The sequence below is a fragment of the Pseudorca crassidens genome, chromosome 3, assembly GCF_039906515.1.
Source record: "Pseudorca crassidens isolate mPseCra1 chromosome 3, mPseCra1.hap1, whole genome shotgun sequence".
Taxonomy (NCBI): domain Eukaryota; kingdom Metazoa; phylum Chordata; class Mammalia; order Artiodactyla; family Delphinidae; genus Pseudorca; species Pseudorca crassidens.
This window is the reverse complement of record NC_090298.1, coordinates 59,597,102-59,621,858: the sequence shown is the minus strand read 5'-3', so window position 1 is coordinate 59,621,858 and position 24,757 is coordinate 59,597,102. Positions and strand designations below refer to the sequence as shown.

At 35.7% G+C, this 24,757-nt stretch overlaps 1 protein-coding gene across 2 annotated transcripts in view; it reads right to left on the bottom strand.

The window, feature by feature from the left end:
- Positions 1–24,757, bottom strand: part of POLK (DNA polymerase kappa) — a 62,628-nt gene that overhangs the window by 30,264 nt on the left and 7,607 nt on the right. For both annotated transcript variants that reach the window (XM_067731030.1, XM_067731028.1), the window contains 2 exons: positions 12,360–12,523; positions 5,881–6,000 (listed from right to left, as the gene is read on the bottom strand). In XM_067731030.1, the coding sequence (XP_067587131.1) occupies positions 5,881–6,000; positions 12,360–12,515 (276 nt within the window). In that variant the 5' untranslated portion in view covers positions 12,516–12,523. The remainder of the gene's footprint in view (positions 1–5,880; positions 6,001–12,359; positions 12,524–24,757) is intronic.

Below are 24,757 nucleotides of genomic sequence, written 5' to 3'. Positions count from 1 at the left end.
ACAGGGCTTCCCTCGTGGCGCAGTGGTTGAGAGTCCGCCTGCCGATGCAGGGGATGCGGGTTTGTGCCCCGGTCCGGGAGGATCCCACGTGCCGCGCAGCGGCTGGGCCCGTGAGCCATGGCCGCTGAGTCTGCACGTCCGGAGCCTGTGCTCCGCAACGGGAGACGCCACAACAGTGAGAGGCCCGCATACCGCAAAAAAAAAAAAAAAAAAAAAAAAAGATGTAAACAATTCATGGAGACTAATAAAAACAAGGTTAGATTAAAAACGACTCTATATCAATCCAGAAAATGTGCCTTAGATTTGAGTCAACTGAGAATAAGGGAGCAGCATCTGAAATACCTTAACCCAGAAACGCTGAAAAGGAAAAAGATAATAAATAGAAAACAAACCAAATGGGAAAAAATTCTCCTTAGACTCATACATTAATGCTATGACAGTTTCCTCAGCAATCTATTGTCCTTTCTGTGCTTAAAACAAGTGTACAGGTGCCAAAAGGAAACCTCGCCACTGAATGACTCACGTTCCACTTTGCTTTACTATCTCTCATTAGTCACCCTTATCTGAACTCTTTTCTTCTACATCTACCAAATGCACACCATCACTGCTTTTTTCCAGTTTCTTCTACTGAAATTTTCATTCATGTTTTCCTTTCTTCCATTTTTCCTTCCAAATGACTTCCAAGTTCTGATCTGAGTCTCTAATATGTACCTAGTCCCTCTTGCTATAGTTCAGAGCCAGTGTGTATCACAGTGGGTTTTTGTTTGGGTCTCAAGCCTGCCACTTACTAGTTACATGATAGTGGGTAAGTTAATCCCTCTCATCCTTTCTTTATTTGTAAAGAGGGACTAAACCAATTTCAAAAGGTTGAAAGAATTAAGAGATACCCATATGACTCACTTATCTAGGGATATGGTAAGGGCTTAGTGATATTAACTATAATTTTTAAAGTAGAAATGACATTTACTGAGTATATTATATGTAATATGAAAAATGCTTCTTATGTTAACTCACCTAATGGTCAAATTAATTGAGAGAATAATTATTATTCCCATTTTATAGATGAAACTAAAGCTCAGTAAGATAATTAAATTTGCCCTAAATCATAGAGCTGGTAAATGTTAGAATTAGACCTGGAAAACAGGTTACTCTAAAGCCTGTGCTCTTTCCATTATTTTATGATACTTCCCTAAAATGAATTCTTAAAGTGTTTAACACTGAAATAAGCGCAAATCAAGCTCTAGTAGTAGTATTTTATATCATATTATGTCTTATTTATGTTTTAAAAATCCCCCTTTTGGATTACATTTAGGAGACTACTTCAGAAATATTGTTTTTCATTTTCTTGACTTAATATTACCCTAAAAATTGTTAAGTAAATCTGGGTTCTCCAAATCCAGTGTTAAAGTGGTCAAAATGCACTGATTTGCTGTGTAATTGCCATTTAATATAACATGGATGTTTGTCTATTCAATTCAAGAGCCCATGTTACAATAAGATGTTTTGACAGCTACAAAAATGATTGTGCTTTTAAGAAGTTTAATGAGGATGGGATGGGGTGGGGAATACTTAGGGAGGTTCTCAAGAAACATCAAGGGAGTTTATGCCTACAGAGCTTTCTTATCTTATCACACACAATAAAATCTACTACTTGGAAATTTCATGACTCTAAAATAGAAACACATTTCCCATGAAAACCTCTCTGTTCTTTCAGACCTTCTAGACTCCTTAGGATTTCCTCAATACCCTCCCACTTATACAACTTCTTTTAAAGGAAGCTCAAAAACTGAAACAATTTTACAATCAACATAAAACACATTTCCTGCCATTTCCCTTGCAAAAGATGCCTCAGAGCCTCCCATGGAATATCAACTAAAACCATAGCAAAACCTGAAGTACCGCTACACAATGTACGGTGTTTTCTGTTTCCTCAGATTATTAGCATATTTAAGGAAATGAGCTTTAAAAGTAGTATAAACAGCAAGAAGTTGTTATATTGTACCACTCCTATGTATTACATTTTTAAAACTTTATTAAAGATATTTGTAGACTATAAATCAATAAAAGTTACCAAAAAGGGAAAGTAAACTGCCTAAGGATTAATATCAACTTAAAAACAGTGTTACTGCGGGCAGAATAGAATTTTTTTAACTTGATGAAATAATGCTTAAACTTATGTGAAAGAAACAATGCATAAGAAAAAAATTTTTTTCTGAAGAGTAGTGAGGGGGAATATTAAACTATATTATTATGATTCAATAAATAAAACTGCATGGTACTGATATGGGGAAAGATTCAATTGATTAAAAGAGAGTCCAGGGACTTCCCTGGTGGCGCAGTGGTTAAGAATCTGCCTGCCAATGCAGGGGACACGGGTTTGAGCGCTGGTCCAGGAAGATGTCATGTGCCATGGAGCAACTAAGCCCATGTGCCACAACTACTGAGCCTGCCCTCTAGAGCCCACGAGCCACAACTACTGAGCCCATGTGCCACAGCTACTGAAGCCCACGCACCACAACAAAGAGTAGCCCCCACTCGCCATAGCTAGAGAAAGCCTGCGTGCAGCAACGAAGACCAGACACAGCCAAAAATAAATAAATAAATTTATTAAAAAAAAGAGGGCTTCCCTGGCGGCACAGTGGTTGAGAGTCTGCCTGCCGATGCAGCGGACACGGGTTTGTGCCCCGATCCGGGAAGATCCCACATGCTGCAGAGCGGCTAGGCCCGCGAGCCATGGCCGCTGGGCCTGCGCATCCGGAGCCTGTGCTCCGCAACGGGAGAGGCCACAACAGTGAGAGGCCCGCATACCACAAAAAAAAAAAAAAAAAAAAAAAGAGAGAGAGGGAGAGAGACAGAGAGTCCAGAAACAAATCCAAGCACAATGAAAATTTAGTATATGGAAGTTCCTCATTTCAATTCAGTGGAGAAAGGACTTATGATTAAATAAATGATGTTGGGACAAGCGGATCACCATTTAGGAAAAATAATACCGTTTAAGGAAAATATAATACTATTTAAGAAAAATATACTTCATACCTTACATCAAAACAAATTCCAAATGGACTAAAGATTTGAATATAAAAAAACTATAAAAACACTAAAAGAACATACAGGCTTGGTTGTGAGGAATAACTTTCTATGCACAATACTAAAGCCAAGAAAAAAATTTTTAACACTGCTGGATTTGATTACATAAACATTTAAAAATGTATAGGGAAAAATCCCTGCAAAATTAAAAGACAAACAACATATTAGAAAAATCTTTACAAGCGGCAGAGAAAAAAAATTTTTCACGTATAAGATCTATAAACGAGGAGAAAACAAACTCCTCTAGAAATGTGGGCAAAGAGTATTGCTTTAGACTGCTAGTTGAACCCTGAAATCTACTCTCTCTTCCTTCCATAGTAATAGATTTTTAGCTGACACATGGCCACCCAGCTAGAGAATATATTTTACAGCTTCTCTTGCACTTAGCTGTGGCCGTGAAACTTCAACGTGACCTAAAGCAATGTGCGCAAATTCTTTTTCACTTGTTTAATAGTAAATTACTTTCCTTCGATGATATTTTCCTGGTTCTTTCTTCCTTCCCAGAGGCTGGAATATGGATTGAAGGTAATCCATTTCTGTCAATCCAGGTAAGGATAACACTAGGGGATGATAGAACAAGACAATGTAGAACCTGGGTCTCTAAATTACTATGGTGATCAGAACCACCAGACCAGCTGGGACTACATACCTGTTATGTGGGAAAGAAATAAACTTATTTGAACCATTATATTTTTGAGTCTCTTGTGCTAGCTACTTAGCCTATATCCTAACAAACAGAATAAAGGAGGATATTCCCACAAGAAGGAAATATTGATGGCTAATTCATTTGTGAAAAGACATTCCTTCTCTGTCATAGTCAAAGGAAGGCAAATTAAAGCAACCATGAAATAATATTTAGACACCGTATCAGCAAAAACTAAAAGACTGATAAAATTGATAAAATCTAGTTTTAAACAAGTATGTGAGGAAACCAGCACTTTTATGTTGAAAATGTAAAATGGTACCATCTTTGGTGAAAATAACAGAACGGGAGAGTACAAAGATACATGAATACAAATGATCATCCCAATGTTGTATATAAAGCAAAAAACTGGAACCAAGGTGGGATGAGGTAAATAAATTATGCACCTCCATACAGTGGACTGCTATGAAGCATTAAAACTGATGATTTGACTGATAAATCATCTTTAGTCATGATAGCAGACCACTTAACACAGAAGATAAAAAACTAGCTTGGGGCTTCCCTGGTGGCACAGTGGTTAAGAATCCGCCTGCCAATGAAGGGGACATGGGTTTGAGCCCTGGTCCAGAAAGATACCACATGCCACGGAGCAACTAAGCCCATGCGCCACAACTACTGAGCCTGTGCTCTAGAGCCCTTGAGCCACAACTACTGAAGCCCGTGCCCCTGGAGCCTGTGCTCCGCAACAAGAGAGGCCACTGCAATGAGAAGCCTGCGCACCGCAGCGAGGAGTGGCCCCCGTTCGCCGCAACTAGAGGGGGCCAGCGCACAGCAACGAAGACCCAACGCAGCCAAAAATGAATAAATTAAATTAAAAAAAACCCCCAAAACTAGTTTGTGCTCTAGGAAAGCATATATCAAAAAAGAAAATGACACATTGTAGTTTGATAAAGAAAACAAAATTTATAATCTTTGAACTCTATCATGAAAAGAATTTTGCAGCATAGTAGATTAATATTATAATTTTATTGTTACGTTACAGGTTAAAGTGCTTTGTAAAACTGAATCAGATTTTGATAGAGGGTAAAACTTTTTTTTTTTAAATTAATTTATTTTTGGCTGTGTTGGGTCTTCGTTGCTGTGTGCGGGCTTTCTCTAGTTGCAGCGAGTGGGGGCTGCTCTTCGCTGCGGTGTGCGGGCTTCCCATTGCAGTGGCTTCTGTTGTTGCAGAGTACAGGCTCTAGTTGCACGGCCTTCAGTAGTTGTGACACATGGGCTCAGTAGTTATGGCTCGCGGGCTCTAGAGCTCAGGCTCAGTAGTTGTGGCGCACGGGGTTTGTTGCTCTGCGGCATGTGGGATCTTCCTGGACCAGGGCTCGAACCCGTGTCCCCTGCATTAGCAGGCGGATTCTTAACCACTGCGCCACCAGGGAAGTCCCAGAGGGTAAAACTGTCTTTAAAAGTAAACTTTAATGTTACTGCTTTGAGTTCTCAGTCTACCACATGATGCTTTGCAGCTTGGTTCTTCTCAAACTCTTCTACTGAAATAACTTTTAATACCACAGAAACTGAGTATTTACTCCCCAAAGATGCTGAAGAAGCCAAAGGCCCCACATTTTTAGAAGTCTTGTGTTTTATCTTAAAAGTTCACATACATTTGGCACTCTACCATTTACATGACTTCGTTTTACTGTAACACAATTATGTTTTAAAGTACTTTCAAATTTAATTGGTTAACATGTTCCCCTAAATCTTTTTTGCAAAATTAGTTTTGCAGAAAACATGCCACATTTATCTTGTGCGCTTTTCTAGCTGCAATGTACATACATAATAAAAAGAACAAAAGCTTTGGATTAAATCCTAGCTTTGCCAACTACCTGTCAAACGAAGCTGGGCAAGTCACAACCTAACTAAGGCTCCATTTACTCTTCTGTATAATGCAGGTTGACAATGTCTAGGTGTGGGTCTTTATGTAAAAGGGTAGAGCAGTATTTAACAAAGTTGTATGCACATTTGTTAAATTTTATGCTTTACAATGTAATGAACATTTACATTTCACCTTGTTTTCAGTTATGACTTGACCATGATGCATTTTAACTATCAATTATTATTCTACCAGCTTCCACTTTATTTAGCAATTGAATTAATACCTGTAATTGTGCTTTCCTTAGCTGCTGGCTGGTAATTTGAGCTTTTTGTTGCATCATATTTTCAATTCGTTGGTTGACTTGCTTTTCTTTCTTGAGCTCATTTCCATAAAATCTGGACCCCTACATAGGAAAACAAAATATAAGAAGAATGTTTGAAGGAAGCATCACTGCGAACCTGATGGCTAAGAGCACAGACTCTAGAAACAGAATGACTGAATTCAAAACTTACCTCCATTACTTACTAGCTGGGTTACCCTAAAATTAATCTTATTATGTTTTAGGTTTCCTTATCTGTAAAATGAATTTATAGTTATCTAAATCATAGGAATCTTGTGAGGCAGGATGTAGCACAGTACAAACTCTAGAGATGAGTACAGATCTGCACTCAGAAAATAACAAAATAACAATGTGTCCTAGGTGGGATCCTCCGGGCATATCCAAGGACTTAGTCAGCTGAGTCATCAGTTATCTCCTTCACTTTCACTAAAAAATTATTGTAAAAAATTAACTAACAGAAACCTCAATTAAATAGAGTCAGAGGTCAGAAGGGGGAGCTCTCATGCCCTTTGATGATAGTAGAAAGCAAGACAAAGAAGACTCCTCTTCTTTTCTGGCAAGAACTCAGCCAATAAAAAGTCATGGACTCTGTTTACTATACCCTTGCCAACTTCCTTTTCCCTTATTGGAAAGAGTTTTCCTCTCCAGTTTTGCTGGGGACTTGCATTTGGCTTGCCATGGTTGCAGACCTTGAACTGCAATTTTCCGCTGATCTTGAATAAACATATTTTTTTAGTGGAGAAATAACTGGCAGTCTAGTTGTTTTAGGTAAACAGTACTTTAACAAATTTAATGTTAGCCATTAAATAAAATGTAGAAAATAACTTCTAGAAAATCATCCGTCATTCCATCACTGAACATACTATCTATTTATAAGGTTGATGGACATTTAATTATTTTCACTTTTTGGCTATTACGAAAAGCGCTGCAATGAACAATTGTGTACACATTTTGTGTGGACACATGTTTTCATCTTCCTTGGATATGTACCTAGGAGTGGAATCTCTGCGTTATATGGTAACTCCATGCTAAACCTTCTGAGGAACTACCAGACTGTTTTCCAAAGTGGCAGAACCATTTTACAAACCTACCAGCAACGTATGAAGGTACCAATTTCTCTATATCCTTGCAACATCTCTTACTGTCTATCTTATTTTTTAAATTAATTAATTAATTAATTAATTAACTTATTTATGGCTGCGTTGGGTCTTCGTGTGCGGGCTTTCTCTAGTCGCGGCGAGCAGGAGCTACTCTTTGTTGCGGTGTGCAGGCTTCTCATCGCGGTGGCTTCTCTTGTTGCGGAGTGTGGGCTTCAGTAGTTGTGGCACGTGGTCTCAGTAGTTGTGGCGCACGGGCTTAGTTGCTCCATGGCATGTGGGATCTTCCCAGACCAGGGATGGAACCTGTGTCCCCTATATTTAGGCAGACTCTTAACCACTGTGCCACCAGGGAAGTCCTGTCTTATTTATTACAGCCATTCTAGGCTATAATACTATGAATGGCATCTCATTGTGGTTTTAATTTGCCTTTTTCTAATGACTAATGTTGAATATCTTCTCATGTGCTTATGAGCCATTCTTATATCTTCCTTAGTGAAATGTCTATTTATATCTTTTGCACATTTTTTGATTGGGTTGTCTTCTTATTTTGCAAATATTTTACCCTAGTATGTTGCTTATCTTTGTATTTTTTAATGGTATCTTCTGAAGTACAAACATTTTGAAATTTGATGAGGCCCTATTTGTCAACTTTTTCTTTTACTGACTGTGCTTTCAGTGTTGTATCCAAGAAATGTTTGCCTAACCAAAGATCTCAAAGATTTTCTCCTATCTTCTAAAAGGTTTATTGCTTTAGTTCTTACATTTAAGTCAATTTTGAGTTAATTTTCAGTGTATGGTGTGAGTTAAGGGTCTAATAAGTTCATCTTTTTTGCATGTGGATATCCAGTTGTCCCAGTATCATGTGCTGAACAGACTATCCTTTTGCCTTGGTACAAATATCAATAAACTATAAACATTTATTTCTAGACTCTCAGTTCTGCTCCATTGTTCTATATGTCTAGCCTCATGGCAGTAACACGTTGTCTTGATAACTGTAGCTTTATAGTAAGTTTTGAAATAGGAAAGTCAGACCCCCATGCTTGTTCCTTTTTACAATTGTTTTGACTATTTTAGATGTTTCTCATTTCCATATAAATTTTAAAATCTGTTTGTCAATTTCTGCAGAAAAAAAAAAGCCACTGGAATTTTGATGAGGGAAGTACACTGAATCTACAGATCAATTTGGGGAGAACTACCTTCTTAACCGTATGGAATCTTCTCATCCTTGAATAGGCATATGTCTCCATTTTTTAGGTCATTATCTTCCCTCACCAAGTTTTTGTAATTTTCAGGGTACAATTGTTGCACTCCTGAAATTCCTTAAGACTTTCTATGTATTAGATCATGTCATCTGTGAACAGATAGGTTTAGTTCTTTGTTTCCAATCTTGATGCTTTTTATTTCTTTTAGTTGCCTGACAGCACTGGCTAAAATGTTCAGAACTAGGTTGAAAAGAACAGGTGAGATTGGACATCCTTGCCTTGTTCCTGATTTTCGGGCAAAAGTGTTTACAGTCTTTCACCATAAAGTATAATGACAACTATAGGGTTATTTTTTTTGGATTTTTTTTGTTTTTTAATTTTTATTGGGGTGTATATGTTTTTATAGATGTCCTTTTTAGGTTGCAGAAGTTCCCTTCTATTTCAAATTTATTAAGAGTTTTTAGCATGAATGGGTATAGGATTTTGTCAGGTATGATTTTTCTGCATCTATTGACATGACCATGTGTTTTTTGTCCTTAATTCTATTAACATGGTATAGTACATTAATTGATTTTTGGAGGCTAAACCAACCTTGCATTCTTAGGATAAATCCCATTTGGTCATGCTACATAATCTTAATATTTTGTTGGATCCAGTTTGCTAATATTTTGTTGAGGACTTCTACATTTATAAAGATCTATTATCTTCTGCTTGTCTGACTTTAGTATTAAGGGGATACAGGCCTCTTAGAAAGAGCTGGGAAGTGTTCCATCCTTCTTTATTTTTTGGAAGAACTTGTGGAGTATTGGTATTATTTCTCTTTTAAATGTCAAATAAAATTCACCAGTGAATACCCAGGAAAAAACCATAATTCAAAAAGACACATGCACCCCAATGTTCATTGCAGCACTATTTACAATAGCCAGGTCATGGAAGCCACCTAAATGCCCACTGACAGATGAATGGATAAAGAAGATGTGGTACATATATACAATGGAATATTACTCAGCCATAAAAAGGAACAAAATTGGGTCATTTGTTGAGACGTGGATGATCTAGAGACTGTCATACAGAGTGAGGTAAGTCAGAAAGGGAAAAACATATATTGTATATTAATGCATGTATGTGGAACCTAGAAAAATGGTACAGATGAACTGGTATGCAGGGCAGAAATTGAGACACAGATGTAGAGAACAAACGTATAGACAACAAGTGGGGAAAGCGGCAGGGTGGTGGTGGTGATGTGATGAACTGGGTGATTGGGATTGACAGGTATACACTGATGTGTACAAAATGGATGACTAATAAGAACCTGCTGTATAAAAAAAAAAAAAAAATCACCAGTGAAGACATCTTGACCTGATCTCTTTTTTTCCTTTCGGAGGGGGAAGATTTTTAATTACTAATTTAATTTCTTTCCTTTTTATAGGTCTATTTAGATTTTCTGTATCTTCTTAAGTCAGTTTTGGAAAATTGTGAATGTCTAGAAATTTATCCAATTTATTGGGATTTGTTTTAAAATACTCTAATTTCCACCTCCAAAATTCAGTAGGGAGAAGTAAGTGAGAAAGATGAAACAATATTTGTAAAAATGTTGATAATTATTGATGCTGGGTGATGATTACCTGGGATTCACTATTCTAATTTTGGGTATGTTTAAAATTTTCTGATTGAAGTTTTTAAAAAGTAAATTGCTATGGAGTGGCAAGAATTAGAAAATTTCAATTTAAGAAAGATATTTCAGATAAACTCACCCCTCCTCCCTACTAGAGGAATATATATTATATAAAGCATACAAATATATTAATATATAAAATACATAAGTATCTATTCTATGATTGCTACATATTAATATCATACAAAATTTATATGGAAGAGCAAAGATTCAAGAATGCCTAAGATACTCTTGTAAAAGAACAAAGGCCAAAAAAAGAGAACTTGTTCCAACAGATATCAAGACTTTAAAGTATTGTATTTAAGATCATGTTGTACAGTGCAAGAACAGACAAATAATCTATTAGAACAGTAGAAAGCACTGCAGATCAGTAGGAAAGGATGGACTATTTAGTAAATGGTACTGAGACATGAGGAAGAAAGAGGGAATATCTGATAGGGTCATCTAAGATAACTTAAATATTCTATTTCTTAACTTGAAAACTAGGATCATAGGTTTTACTCTTTGTCTTTTAAAAAATTGTTATGATGAAAATTTCAAAGAAGTCTGAAACAGAAAAATATAGAGGTTGCTATAATAAATATATAAAACTATCACTGAGATTTAACAACTGTTAACATTTTGCTTAATTTCCTTCAATGATTTTTTTAAGTGAACTGTTTTAAAGTAAGTTATAGATATAATGACATTTAGCTATTCTATAGAGTATTTTAGCATGCATCTTTAAAAATAAGGCCATTTTCCATAGTAATATGTAATCATAATAACATTTCATAACTAATAAAATTAACAATAATTCCTTAATATTATCTAGTATCCTCCCTATATTCAAATTCCTCTAAATGTTCCAAATGTATTTGTTCCAACCAGGATCCAATCCATATGTTATATGGATTCCTTATTTCATCTCTTATGTTATTTCATCTCTTATGTTATTTCATCTCTTATGAATCCATATGTTATATGGATTCCTTATTTCATCTCTTAATTATCCATATGTTATATGGATTCCTTATTTCATCTCTTAATTATCTTTTATTGATACTTTTAAAATTGTATCTACATTTTATATGCTTAAAAAATTATTTTTCCCTCAACTCTTTATTTTAGAATTTCCAAATATTTAAGAGTTGAAAGAATAGTACAAGGAACACCTATATGTCCTCACCTAGACTGACCAATTGTTGATATCCTGCTACATTCGGTTTCTCTCCCAAATCTTATGTGTGCTTGTGTGCGCACACACACTCACTCTCTCTTTCTCTCTCCACCCTCTTTTTTTGGCTAAACCATTTGAGAGTAAGTTGGTGCAGTTATCAGCATGCATTTGCTAAGAATAAGGATATTCTCTTAAATTTTACACCTTTCTGCATGGATATTTCATAATACATAAATGAAACCCCCCAAATGGTAGAAAAAACCCATTAAAGAACACTTTTATGATCTTGGAGAAAGTCATATGTAGTTAACTAATTCAAGTACGTAAAAAGAAGCAAACGAAAAACTACTGCACAGGACTAAACTACCATGAGCAAAGTCAAAAGGTAAACAATAATCCAATGGAAAATTGTGCAAAGGGTTAGAAGAGACAGTGTGTAAAAAATACACATATAAGTGGCTTTTAAACATATGAAAAAGATGTACAATCTCACTTTTCATAAGAGAAATATAAATTAATGTGACCCTATGTTACCATAGACTGGCAAATCCAGAAGTATAGTAACACACTACGTTGGTATGGTTGCAGCATGGTAAAACATACTCTCACATATTGGCAGTGGAAATGTAAACTGATACAACTACTATGGAGGGCAATTGCACAATTAATTAAAAACTGCACATGCATATATCCTTTCATGCTATATGTATTTGGTGGAATAATTCCACTTCTGGGAATCTCTCCTATAGTTATATTTGCACATATGTAAAGTTATGAAATACAAGCTTATTCACTATAGTATTGTTTGTAAAAATGGAAGACTAGAAATGACATTATATTCCATCCATAAAGATTCTGACTAGTTCAATAAAGTATAGTACATCCACATACGCAGGCATAAAAAAGAATGAAGATCTCTAGTTTCTTATACAGAAAGACTTCAAAGATATATTAACTGAAATAAAAACAAAAAACCCACAATTGTACTATTCTCCTATTGGGGTGAAAAAAAAATGGGTGAAAAAAGAAGATATATGTTATTTTGCTTTAACATGCATACTTTAACATGCATGCTTTAACATGCATGTGCATGTGAAGTAGAAAACTGGATGGCAAAAGCAACAGAAGAGAAGGGAAATTATTCTATATGCATTGTAGCTTAATAATTTTATATATTAAAATATTTAAAATTATAATTAAAAGGATATTTAAAATACTAATTTTCTTTTAAACAGAAAGTTAAAAAGTTACTAAATTAAAGATATTGAAAGAAAAAAGAAACATACCTTTGTGGCTTCCATTATAATTTTGTTAATTTTCTCTTTATCTAATCCTTCCATTCCGGCTTTATTATCATTAAGTCCCACCCTTAGCAGAAGATCATCTTTGTAATTGTCATTCTTCTCCTTTGTGCTGTCATTCTTCTCCTCTGTGCTATCCATGGTGTAAACTTAAAGTAAAAAAAAAAAGTTAAAGTTAAAATGGCTTTTTTGGGAGAGGGGTGGACATTTAAAAGTTAAAATGATATAGAAATCAGCAAAATAAAAATGACAGTTAAGATTTTTTGGCTACGGAGAAATAATTATTACTCAGATTTTAAAATTATTATCCCAAGATTACCATACTCTTGGAGGGAAGAAAGGAATCAACATTTCCTGCCAACCTATGCTAGCCACTATGCTTGGTGCTTTACACTTGAATTTTCACAGCAGCCCTGAAAGGTAGATATTATTATTATTATTTTTATTTTTTATTTTTTGCAGTACGCGGGCCTCTCACTGTTGTGGCCTCTCCCGTTGCGGAGCACAGGCTCCGGAAGCGCAGGCCCAGCGGCCATGGCTCACGGGCCCAGCTGCTCCTCAGCATGTGAGATCTTGCCGGACCGGGGCACAAACCCGGGTCCCCTGCATCAGCAGGTGGACTCTCAGCCACTGCGCCACCAGGGAAGCCCAAAGCTAGATATTATTATTCCCAATATAAAGAGAAAAGAAACCTAAGTTTTCGAACATGCCTAGCGACACAAATTTGATAATAAGTGACAACATCTGTGTCCGACAGTTCATGTTTTTCCCATATTAATACACTGTATAAGAAATAAATACAAAATAACAGTTTCCATGCCTAACATTAAGATCAAAAACATTTATTACTTACTGTTTGCAGAGTTCTATTCTTAAATCAGTGAAAAAATATAGGAAGAAATATCTATCTACTTCCAGGAAATCATTACATTTTACAATGTTATGTCACTTCTAAGGTTAATTTCAAATAATAATTCTTTAGTGTCTTTATATAATTCTTTATAATTTACCTTCACATACATTCACTTTTAAAAACAATTATTATAACCATGCAAAGTAGACTTGCTCATTCTCATGTTAGGGAGAAAGAAATTTGAATTTCAGGAAGGTTAAATGAATTGCCCACCACAATGGGTAATTATGATAATAATTGATAATAAGCAATTATGATAATTATCTGATAATATGCAAAAGAACTAGGATTTCAATCCAAGTCTTCTTACTCCAAGTCTAAAGCAGCTACCATGACATCACAGCTACCTCCAATTTGGGCTTCACTTATACTACAAATAAATGGCCAGGTGAATATCTGCCATGAATCTACAACAAATTATGGCAGTGATTTCTCATTTGCATGATTTACAGAGGGTTCACTTATTCTACTCTGCCTTGAGGACCTTCCCTCCCCACCGCTCCCCTCCTCTTCCCTTCCCTTCTTTTCTTTTCTTTCTATTTAACATCCATCACCATATATAGTTGGGTTTTTTTTCGTGTGATGAGAACTTTTAAGATCTACACTCTTAGCAACTTTCAAGTATACAATACAGTATTAACTATAGTCACCAAGCTGTACATCTCCATGACTTATTTTATAATTGAAAGTTTATACCTTTTGATTCCCTTTACCTATTTCCCCCATCCCCCTACCCCTTACCCCTCCCATCCACACCCCATCCCTGCCACTGGCAACCACCAATCTGTTCTCTGTGAGTTGGTTTTTGTTTTTGTTTTTAGATTCCACATATAAGTGAGGTCATATGGTATCTGAATTTCTCTGACTTATTTCACTTAGCATAATGACCTCAAGAGGACCTTTTCTTGATAGCTGCTTCCATTTTTGACACCAGCAAAGAATAAAATAAATTATGGAAGGAAATTTGAATACTGTGATTATTAGTGACAGTTCCATTAGAACAAAAAAAGTGTATAACACAGTAGTTCTCAAACTTTGTGACACATTAGAGGGATGTCTGGAGGGACCTTAAAACTCCAGATGGCCAGGTTGTATCCCATACCAAATAAATCAGAAATTCTGGGAGTAGGAGCCAGATACCAGTATTTTTAAGAGATGCCCAGATAATTCCAGTGTGTCCTAAAGTATTGGAACCACTAGTGATGTTGTTTCTAGGTACCTAAGGGAATATAGGTTGATTTTCTGTTCTTATCATTTGAATTTTTTTCTCTTCAGCTTTCACATTCAGCCTAATATTATCCTGTATTTTGCCTTATGCTTTAGTAATCCAATAATTTATCATTTTCTAGTAAAACAGGTGAATGTAATTCATTCATAATTTCCCCAAACCAACACTACTGAAGAGGGAAGAGGCTAAATACAGACATCCTACATTTAAGCTGCCTTGTCCTTTAAATGTTAAAATGTACGAAAGGAAAAGAAACAATTATTGAATGCCTACTACTTCACATATAGTATATTACTTAGCCCCAAAACTCTGAGAATTGGTTTTGGTCCTTAATTGGCGAGAAGAACTGGGCTACCAGCAATACTGGCGCCAGGCAAAGTTGTGAGATAGGTAAAGTTAGTTTTCATTACCTTGCTGCCTTTTTTTTTTTTTTGGCCGCACTGAGTGGCTTGTGGGGATATTAGTTCCCCGACCAGGGATCAAACCTGGGCCCTTGGCAGTGAGAGCCCGGAGCCCTAACCACTGAACCGCCAGGAAATTCCCACCTTGCTGCCTTGTTGATGCCCCATCACCAGGTAACATATATCCAGTTTCATGGGCACAGACTTACTATCATCTACATGCTAATGACTTGCAAGTTTACAGCTCTAGTCCAAATGCCTGCCTGACATCTCAAATTTAGCAAGTCTGAAATTGACCTTCTCATCTGCCTCCATCCCCCAAACCAGCTCTAATTTCAGCCTTCCTCATCTCAGTTGAGGGCAACTCTAATCCCCTCCAATTGCTCATGCAAAACACCTTGTAGTGATTCTTGACTCTCCTCTTTATCACACCCCACATCCAAACTGTCAGGAAATCCTGTGGGCTCTACTTTCAAAATGCACCCTGAATGTAACCTCCTCTCACTATTTTCACTGCTTTCACACTAGTCTGAACCACCATTATTTCTTGCCTGGATTATTGCAATAGCAATAATCTTAAATAGTCTCTGTTCCTACCCTTGCCCTCCTATAGTCAATTATCAACACAGTAGCCCAACTGATTCTTCTAAATCATGAGTTAGGTCATATCACTCCTCTAATAAAAACTGTACAATGGCACCTCATCTCACTCCAGTATAAAACCCCAAATCTTTACAGAATCTGTATCCCTATTACCTGTTACCTGTCTACCCTCATACCTAATACTCTCCCCCTTGCTCACTGCTTTCCAACTTTGCTGTTCCTCAAATCAGCGAGGCACACTCTGACCTGGAGGCCTTTTGCACTGGCTGTTCCTTCCTCCTCGAGGGTTCTTTGGCCAGATATCCTCTTGTCTAAACCCCCTTATCTCCTTCAAGTCTTGGCTTAAATGTCACCTTCTTAATAAGGGCATATCCTGACGTCCCTATTTAAAATTGTAGCCTGATTATCCCTCCTACAACACCCTCTTTCCAATGCCCCACTGCTTTTCATAGTTTACTTACTTATTATGTTTATTGTCTACCTCTCCTGTGAAAATGTAAGTTCCATGAGGGCAGGGAACTTTTTCCCCCACTGATGTATACCAAATGCCTCAAACAGTGCTTGGCACAGAGTAGGTGGTCAATAAACATTTGTTAAATCATCAAACTCAGTTTATATCATTTTCTCATTCTTTTATTCACATAGCAAGTTCACATAATCACATTAAAAGATTGGGAGAAAAACTGCTTTTCTGAAGTTAATTTAAAAATACTTTGTTTTCTCTTATTTCAATATTACATATGTAAGGACAAGTATATGAGCTTAACCACTTTTGAATTTATGAGCCTTATTTTCCTATGAAATTTCATGGTTAAATTGGTTTATTAAAGCTTTCAGGACTTCTATTATAATATAAGAATATTTTGAATTTACATATTAGAATGCTTGCTAGGCTCCATTAATATTAAAAAATTCTAGCTGGTATTTCTACTTTGGGAAATTAAGTTACTTTGTTAAATCTAATTTGTTTGATTAATATTTTTCAATTATATCTAAATCTAAGAAAAATCAATGGACAAAGGTAATAAACAACATACTAACTTTTAGTATACTTGGATCTCTATGAGTTCCTTTTGGTACTATCATTTGTGTTACTATGGTGAGTCTGCTTTTGTTGTTATTGGTTAGTATTTCTGTTACTTTCAAATTTCTAAAATTTCTCATTAGCACTGGTTATCTGTATTCTTCCCATTAGCTCTGAGTTTCTTTATCTAGAAGTCCACAAATTGAAAGGGGGAGCTTCTAGCAGAGATGATCACGTAATATAACAAAGTATGATAAATTCCATATTTTTCTGGGAAGTGAGATTTAGTACTACTTCAAATGGCTTTGTACAGACAGCATATAATGGAAGTGCCTAGTATGATGTCTGGTACATGATAAACTCACAATCAATACTTATTATTTATTATTATTATTAAAGCTAAGTCAAATTTCCAGAGCTGTGAAAATCACTAGTCCTACTTTTCTTACTTCGCTCTTTAAGATAAAGAGACTCTAAAAGGGAACAGGGTACACTGTGAGCATCCTTGAGAAAAAGCTAATGTTCACAGATCATATAGATGAATTTTGTTTTGCTTCCAAAGAAGTATTTATCCTACGATTACTGTGCACTCACATATAGTCACATATATAGTCCCAAGGTCTATGAATGGATATAACTGTGACTTACAAACAAAAAATTTTTTTGAGAAAGAGAATAGTCAAACATTTTTATAGTTCAATATTACAGAATACAGTCTGTTAACTTCAATTCAGAAGCTGCACAAACAGTAATGCACAGCTCAAAGGAAAGAACTCTGGGTTCCTGTGGTTTAGCATATTGGTTTAAAAGCACATTTTCTCTGAAAATATTCAAATTCTTCCAGTCTGATTCTACCACAGACTATTCTGGTTACCAGTTTAAAAATGTAAGGGCAACCTCTGTTTTGGTGATAGTAAGAAAGGAAAATTAGAATTTTTCAGAAGGAATTCTAAGAAAGAAGTTTTCTGTGGTAGGGTTCCTCCTCCGTATAAAAACCACACAAAACTATGTAAACAGTATCAAAAGTGCTTAGCATATTGACCAAAGTCACCTGGAATTAATCTACCAGGAAACAGGTAAAATATACTAAGGGTAACAGAGAGAGAGAAGGAGAGGATCAAGCAGGAGGGGAAGGAAGAGGGGAAAGAGGAGGAGGGAAAACTAAACTATAGTAGGGTCCTAGACAGAGCTTGCTTCCTATTTCTAACATACTGTAAATAACCAAACTCAATAACCAGCCCCCCCAGAAAACCTTTATATGTCTTAAGAACAAATATTATTTTTAAATCCCTCAAATGTTCAAATATTTAATGTCTGAACAGATTAAGCACCCAGTACAAAACTTCAGACTGTGATTAAATGTTCTTTTTACAATCTACACTTACATACAGTGAATGTATCAAATTAAGAATATTACTCTAATTTTAATGTAGTAATTTCCAAATTAATGCCTGACCTAAAGTTTTCTTTCTCATTTCTTATAAAAAAGTTTTTTAAATTTTCAAAAAAATTAAAAAATCACAACCCCAAGACTTTAACAGATTAATTTGTTAACATGTTCCTCTCCAATTATTTTACACACACATATATGTACATATATACTCAAACTGCATGCCTACAATTTTTTAAAGAAATTAACATTTAAAAAATAAATTTATTTATTTAATTTATTTTTAGCTGTGTTGGGTCTTCATTGCTGTGCACAGGCTTTCTCTAGTTGCAGTGAGCGGCGGCTACTCTTCGTTGCGTCACACGGGCTTCTCATTGCGGTAGCTTCTCTTGCTGTGGAGCATGGGCTATAGATGCACAGACTTCAGTAGCCGTGGCACACGGGCTCAGTAGTTGTGGCTCGCAGGCTCTAGAGCCCAGGCTCAGTAGTTGTGGCACACGGGCTTAGTTGCTCCGCGGCACATGGGATCTTCCTGGACCAGGGCTTGAACCTGTATCCCCTGCGTTGGCAGGCGGATTCTTAGCCACTTGCCACCAGGGAAGTCTCTACAATTTCTATATGATGGGAATTAAAGCACAGAGGCACCTCTGTATTTTTAGCTTTAGTTTTTTATATCTTTGCAAAATAAGATGTACAAAAATTTCAAAATTATTTGAGATAGGATTATCTGCAATATTTAAAAATTTATATGTATCACTGAGAGAAATAACAGAAATTATGTAACCCCACAGATCTTAAACCAAGGGGATGTATGCTAAAAGAAAACTTAAGTTGGGAGTTCCCTGGCGGTCCAGTGGTTAGGACTTGGCGCTTTCACTGCTGTCCCCTGGGTTCAATCCCTGGTTCAGGAACTAAGATCCCATAAGCCACATGGCTTGGCCAAAAAAACCCTCAACCTTTCACCAAGGATTTAAGGTCTATTCTTTAAGAGAGAACCATGCATATATTCTCTTCAATTGTCTTTTTCCTTCCTGAGTTGCCTATTAATTTAATTTATTTCAAAGATGAATGAGACAGAAGGCAGTCAAAAACCCTACACTCTACATAATCCTACAGATGTATAACATTCGCACTTAGAGAATAATAAATTGAAATTATCTGCTTCTTAGTACAGAATGAAATATATCCTGATACAAAACACATTAACTAAACATCAGTTCAGGGACTTCCTTGGCAGTCCAGTGGTTAAGGCTCCACACTTCCAATGCAGGGGGCACAGGTTTGATCCCTGGTTGGAGAACTAAGAGCCCACATGCTGCGTGGTGTGGCCAAAAAAAAAAAAAAAAAAAAAAAAATCAGTTCAAAGGTAAATTCCCAAAGCTCAGTTTATACATTCCTATTCTGATGATGAGTTGCATATTTTGTAAAAAGTCTTCCAGGTTCTTTAACAAGGAAAACTTTGTTTATACTCACACAAAGGAGGTAGGCCAAGAGGTTCTTTCGTTGGGTATTAGATCAAGTCAGCAAAAATATTTACTTTTGTAGACGTGGTACCAAACAGATTAATTGTTTTAGTTGAGGTATATAGTAAAGCACACAAACCTTAAGGGATAGTTGAATACATATGGTCTTAGAAAAGGAGGAAAAGATTCTCTTGTGGTACCATTTTGGGTACTGTAATAACTTTTAAAATTCTACAATCTCAAATGTTACCATTTTAATATAGAATTGCATAAGAAGCCAGGATAATAAGGGAAGGTTACACCACTAGTAGGAAATTTCAACTATTATATTATCACTATACTATCTCCTATATTATTAGAAGGAAAATATTTAATAAGGTCAGAAAGAGTTGTACAGGATATTTTATTTTCCTGTCCTGGGAAAATGATCATTTCAATTACTTCCTCTGCCAAATGGCTCCAATTTTTTCTGAGCCCTAATCTTGATTCACTACTGATTTCTTAAACTTCTCATAGCTCTAACAGTCTACGGCAGGAGTTTAAAATATTTTTAGCAACGTAACCCTTTCACATGAAATCTCAAACTTTTCCTTAAATCTTTGTTCTACAAATGCTGTACAGCTCTCTTATAATTTCTTCATATATATTCTATCACTAAAGTAAAAGAATAGGTAGCCTAAAGAAAAGGAAAAGTTAATAATAACCTTCATTTCTTTGGTTCTCCTGATTCCTTAGAAATACCTGTGTGAACACTGATATATACTGAAATTGTTACCAACTCCAAGACTGAACTAACAGTTTTCAGCTGACAATTGTTTACTATTGATGAATTTTAAAAGATGGTTTCCATAAGAAGTCAGGCTCTAAAAATCATTATTATTATGTTTTCTTCCTGGTCTTATACATGCCTGAAAACCAGAAACAAAAAATTAAATTAAACATCCAGAAAATCTGCCAATCATAGAAAAAAAAATTAGTAAGAAGTTGTGATTTTGTAGTAGTTAACCCAAAATGATTTAAAATATATCCACATGCCTCCCCCCCACCCTAATAAATAAAAAACTCCATAAGTATCTGACTTTTGTTCAGATTATACTCTGTTAAAAGAACTTTGGTTTTAAAAATTAACAACCTATTTGTAAATTATTACTAACATAGTTATGAAAATACATTTAAATAGACATGACATAGAAGAGCACCTGATAACAAAGGATCTGGAATTTATATTAAATTAGCAAAAATAATTATTCTTGATGAGATGATCTCTTTCAGGGTTATATGCTATAAGTGGGGGGGTAATAATGATTTGGTTTTAGTGATACTAAATTTGTTTTGAAGCATCAACTAACATTAAAGGAAGGTTTGTGAAAGGAGCATAAATTAAAAAACCCTTGCAAAACACTGAGCTAGAATAATTTATTAAACTATAGAATTTGGTTCTTTAGTTTCTCATGAATTTTAACGGTGCTTAGTGATTTTTCTCCTGGGCCTTGTTAATTGCAATTCCTACAACTTCCCTTCAATCATCAACCAACTAAACTTATTCCATTAATCCATATATACTGAACACTCACTATGTGACAGGTAATTTTAAAGCTTTACTTGCTCTTTAATAATAATGTAACTGTTAAAAACATATCAATAGTTTTATTACTTATTTTTGTCTATATTTTGAAAGTCTAGCATTATTGTCTACATTCTTAGACATACATTTCTGTATGCTAGAAAATAATGAATCTATGAAAGATGTCGTATATATCTCATTTTTACAGCACCTTAATCAGGATCATCATATAGCAAGTTCTTTAATAAATACTTTAAATGAAGATGAAGATAACTGTATATTAATAAACTATATCACCATAACAGCATGCATATTCCATAATAATATTTTTCACCTTACTTGACTGAGAAGAGGACCTGAAATTACAGTAAAAGTGAAACAATGAAAGGGGTGGGGAGAAAAACAGAAAGCAAACACATTTACAAAATAACTATCATGAGGATTCTACCAGTACTTAAGAATACCACAATGCTCTATATAGTATGGCTTTAACATATTAACAAAATAATTTTTCAATGTAATTTCTCAATGTAATGAAAAGACATTAAAAGTTAGAGACTCAAAAGCTTGGGGAGAAAAACAGAAAGAAAATGTATACATGCAGAGAGTGCACACTAATATCCCTGTTCATCTATTACATATGTACACTATGTACTTTTTAGACTAAAGTATTTTTTACTGTTATAGTGAAACCTATTAAATGACAACTACCCCTAACAAGTTTTTAACCCACAAAACCAAATAGATATAAATAAAAGATAATGAAATACAATTTCAATTTTATTCAACAGTAAGAAAGAATAATTCTGCTTAGAACATGCCTGACTTGGCTTTCCTCTGAACAACAGGAAACAGGACAAAAGGATAGCCTACATGCTCTTCGAAATTCTGTTTCTGAAATCAGTCTTAATGCTGAATGTAGAACTGTCCATGAGATGTGACTTATTCCTAAGTAGCTGTATGCAGTGTATTAAGGTATCAATGAGAACCTCCCCCTCCCCCCTCAAATAAAGTTGTCCTTGGAGAGTTAAATGGTAAAAATCAACACACAAGGGAGTCTAAGATATATATGCAAACTCACCTTAAGGATCAGAGTAACAGGCAAGTCCTAGCAGTATGAACATAATATAATAATAATAATTGATGTCAATAAAACAAAGTCTTCCAATCCAAATGGAGTGTGGGTAGTTAGAAAAAGAAAGTAAGCAAGGTAAATATTGGCAATGCCTAGTTAAATATCCATCATCACAACAGGGATAACCTAACTTAGTGCTACTAATCATTTAGAATCATAATTGAGGAAAAAAATATGAGACTGGGATATAGTAAAAGGACATCAAGCCTATATTTGAAACCAAGATATGAGGAGCAGTCACAGGGCTGGGGAAAATGGTGAGAATTTTCGGGGCTCTTGAGCTAGTGAGGTGGGAAAAAGGATCGAAGTAAGAATTAAGAATGGGCATAACATAATTTTCACTATTCCTATAAGTCAATTACAACAGGATGGAAAGCATGTTATGAAGGTTCTATTACAGCTTTTACTTCTAGCTTCTCACTATTTCTCACCTACTCCCTCCTCTGCTTTTCCCATCACTACTGCCAATGACTGCTACAGTAGAGGAAGAACAGAAAAGGAAGAAAAATAGTAACAGACAATAGTAATGCACAACACATATAAACAACAGTAATGCAGGGGAAGGGGAAGAATGAGGAAAAAAAAATAGTACCAGCATATATAGGAAGGAGAGAAATTCTGCAGCTGTCTGGCTGTGGGGACCATTCATACATAAAGAATGCACATAAACTGGTCAGATTAACTACAAGGCTCCTTTTACTCAACTAGATTTTATGATCGGCTTTTGGTATTTTTCTCAGCAACCGGAAAATTTGTTCAACTATTTTAAAAACTTGACAGATCCTTTAATTAAGTTAATTCATAGACTGGTACACTTGGGTTACTTACACTGGATATGAATATACCTGTAAACATCTAAGTCTAAGAGAAAATCACTAATTTGGGAGATAGGCAGGCCAGATGTTGACTATTGACAGGTAAAATGCAATCATTTTTTTGCACCAACTCAAAAGTTTAAGATACATAGGGGAGCAATGCCCTCAATATTCCTACATTCACTTTACAGGTTTGTATACGACCTCCTTATTTGAATACACTCACAAAGATATCACAAAAGAATTCTGTACAATGTCATAAAAGATGAATACATGCAAGTTTCTTGTAGCCCCTAATATTTCTGAAACTGGTGCTTACATTATCAGAAATGGACATAGACGCATTCACATTTTACATAAATGAATATCCACTTCGATATACTTATGTAAATATCATTTTACAAATGCATATAACACCACAACAATTGGGATATACATAGTAATAAAAAGACTGGTTATACTAATGCCATTTATTAACTTAGCATTTATTTAATACACAACCAAAGCCATACGGTGATTAAGGATGAAGCCCTAGGATTCACCCAGGGACTGTCTGCTTGCTCACTCTGAACTCAGGGAGAATCACCATAGTGGCAGAAACTACACGATTCTTTAATAGGCCTGACAGGAACACTAAGCCTAACAGGCTAATATGATTGATTAATAGCCAAAACAGGAAAAGGAAAAAAAAAGCATTCAAAAGGGCAAGTAGTATAGGCTAAACTGGAAAAGGCTTGCAGAGGAGCTCTTAAATCTTTTAAACTTCTGAACTTCATTTAGGGGACATGCTGAATGTCACACACAGAGTTATAAGCCATAAAAAGATCTACCAATTTATAATATTTCTAATGTGACAAGACTCATTAAACAGTTTACATGATAACTTGGTGGAAAGAGATCAGCAAACGAGGACAATCCTTTTTTCTTTAAAATTCCAAATAACCATTGTCTTCACTAAAAAGACCTGGAGCAGGTGGCCTACAGAGATCCAGTAGAAGTAGGATTAGATAACACGATTAGAGAACAGGATTTATCACTGTCAGGTGGTAGGAGTAAAAGTTACCTGCTTTTAACTTACAAAATACTATAGTTACATGTATACCTTTCTTATCTTGTTTTCTGTTCTAATCTCCTTGAATGCAGACCCCCACAACCCTCGCTCTTTTTTTTATCTGTCACTATTTTAAAACTACCCACAGGGCTTCCCTGGTGGCGCAGTGGTTAAGAATCCACCTGCCAATGCAGGGGACACGCGTTAGAGCCCTGGTCCGGGAAGATCCCACACGCCGCGGAGCAACTAAGCCCGTGCGCCACAGCTACTGAGCCTGCGCTCTAGATCCCGCGAGCCACAACCACTGAAGCCCACGCACCTAGAGCGCATGCTCCGCAACAAGAGAAGCCACCGCAATGAGAAGCCTGTGCACCGCAACGAAGAGTAGCCCCTGCTCGACGCAACTAGAGAAAGCCCACGTGCAGCAACAAAGATCCAACGCAGCCAAAAATAAATAAAATAAATAAATTTATAACAACAACAAAAACTACCCACAGTAGTCAGCATAATATCCTGCATATTAGATGCTTGTTGAATTAAATTATTAACTGAAAGATAAGGTAAAATACATTAATTATATTGACTGCCTTCTATGTGCTGAGCACTACTCTGGGGACTAAAATTAGAAAAAAAGTGGATAAAAATTTTAAACTCATGTTTTAGTGGAACAAAATAATATATGCAGTCTAATACTGCACATATTAACCATTTATCATGTGCTAGTCTGTGCTTATGCCTTTGAAAAGAATTAATATCTGTGTGGTGCTTGACAATGAGATTTTCACATATGTTACAT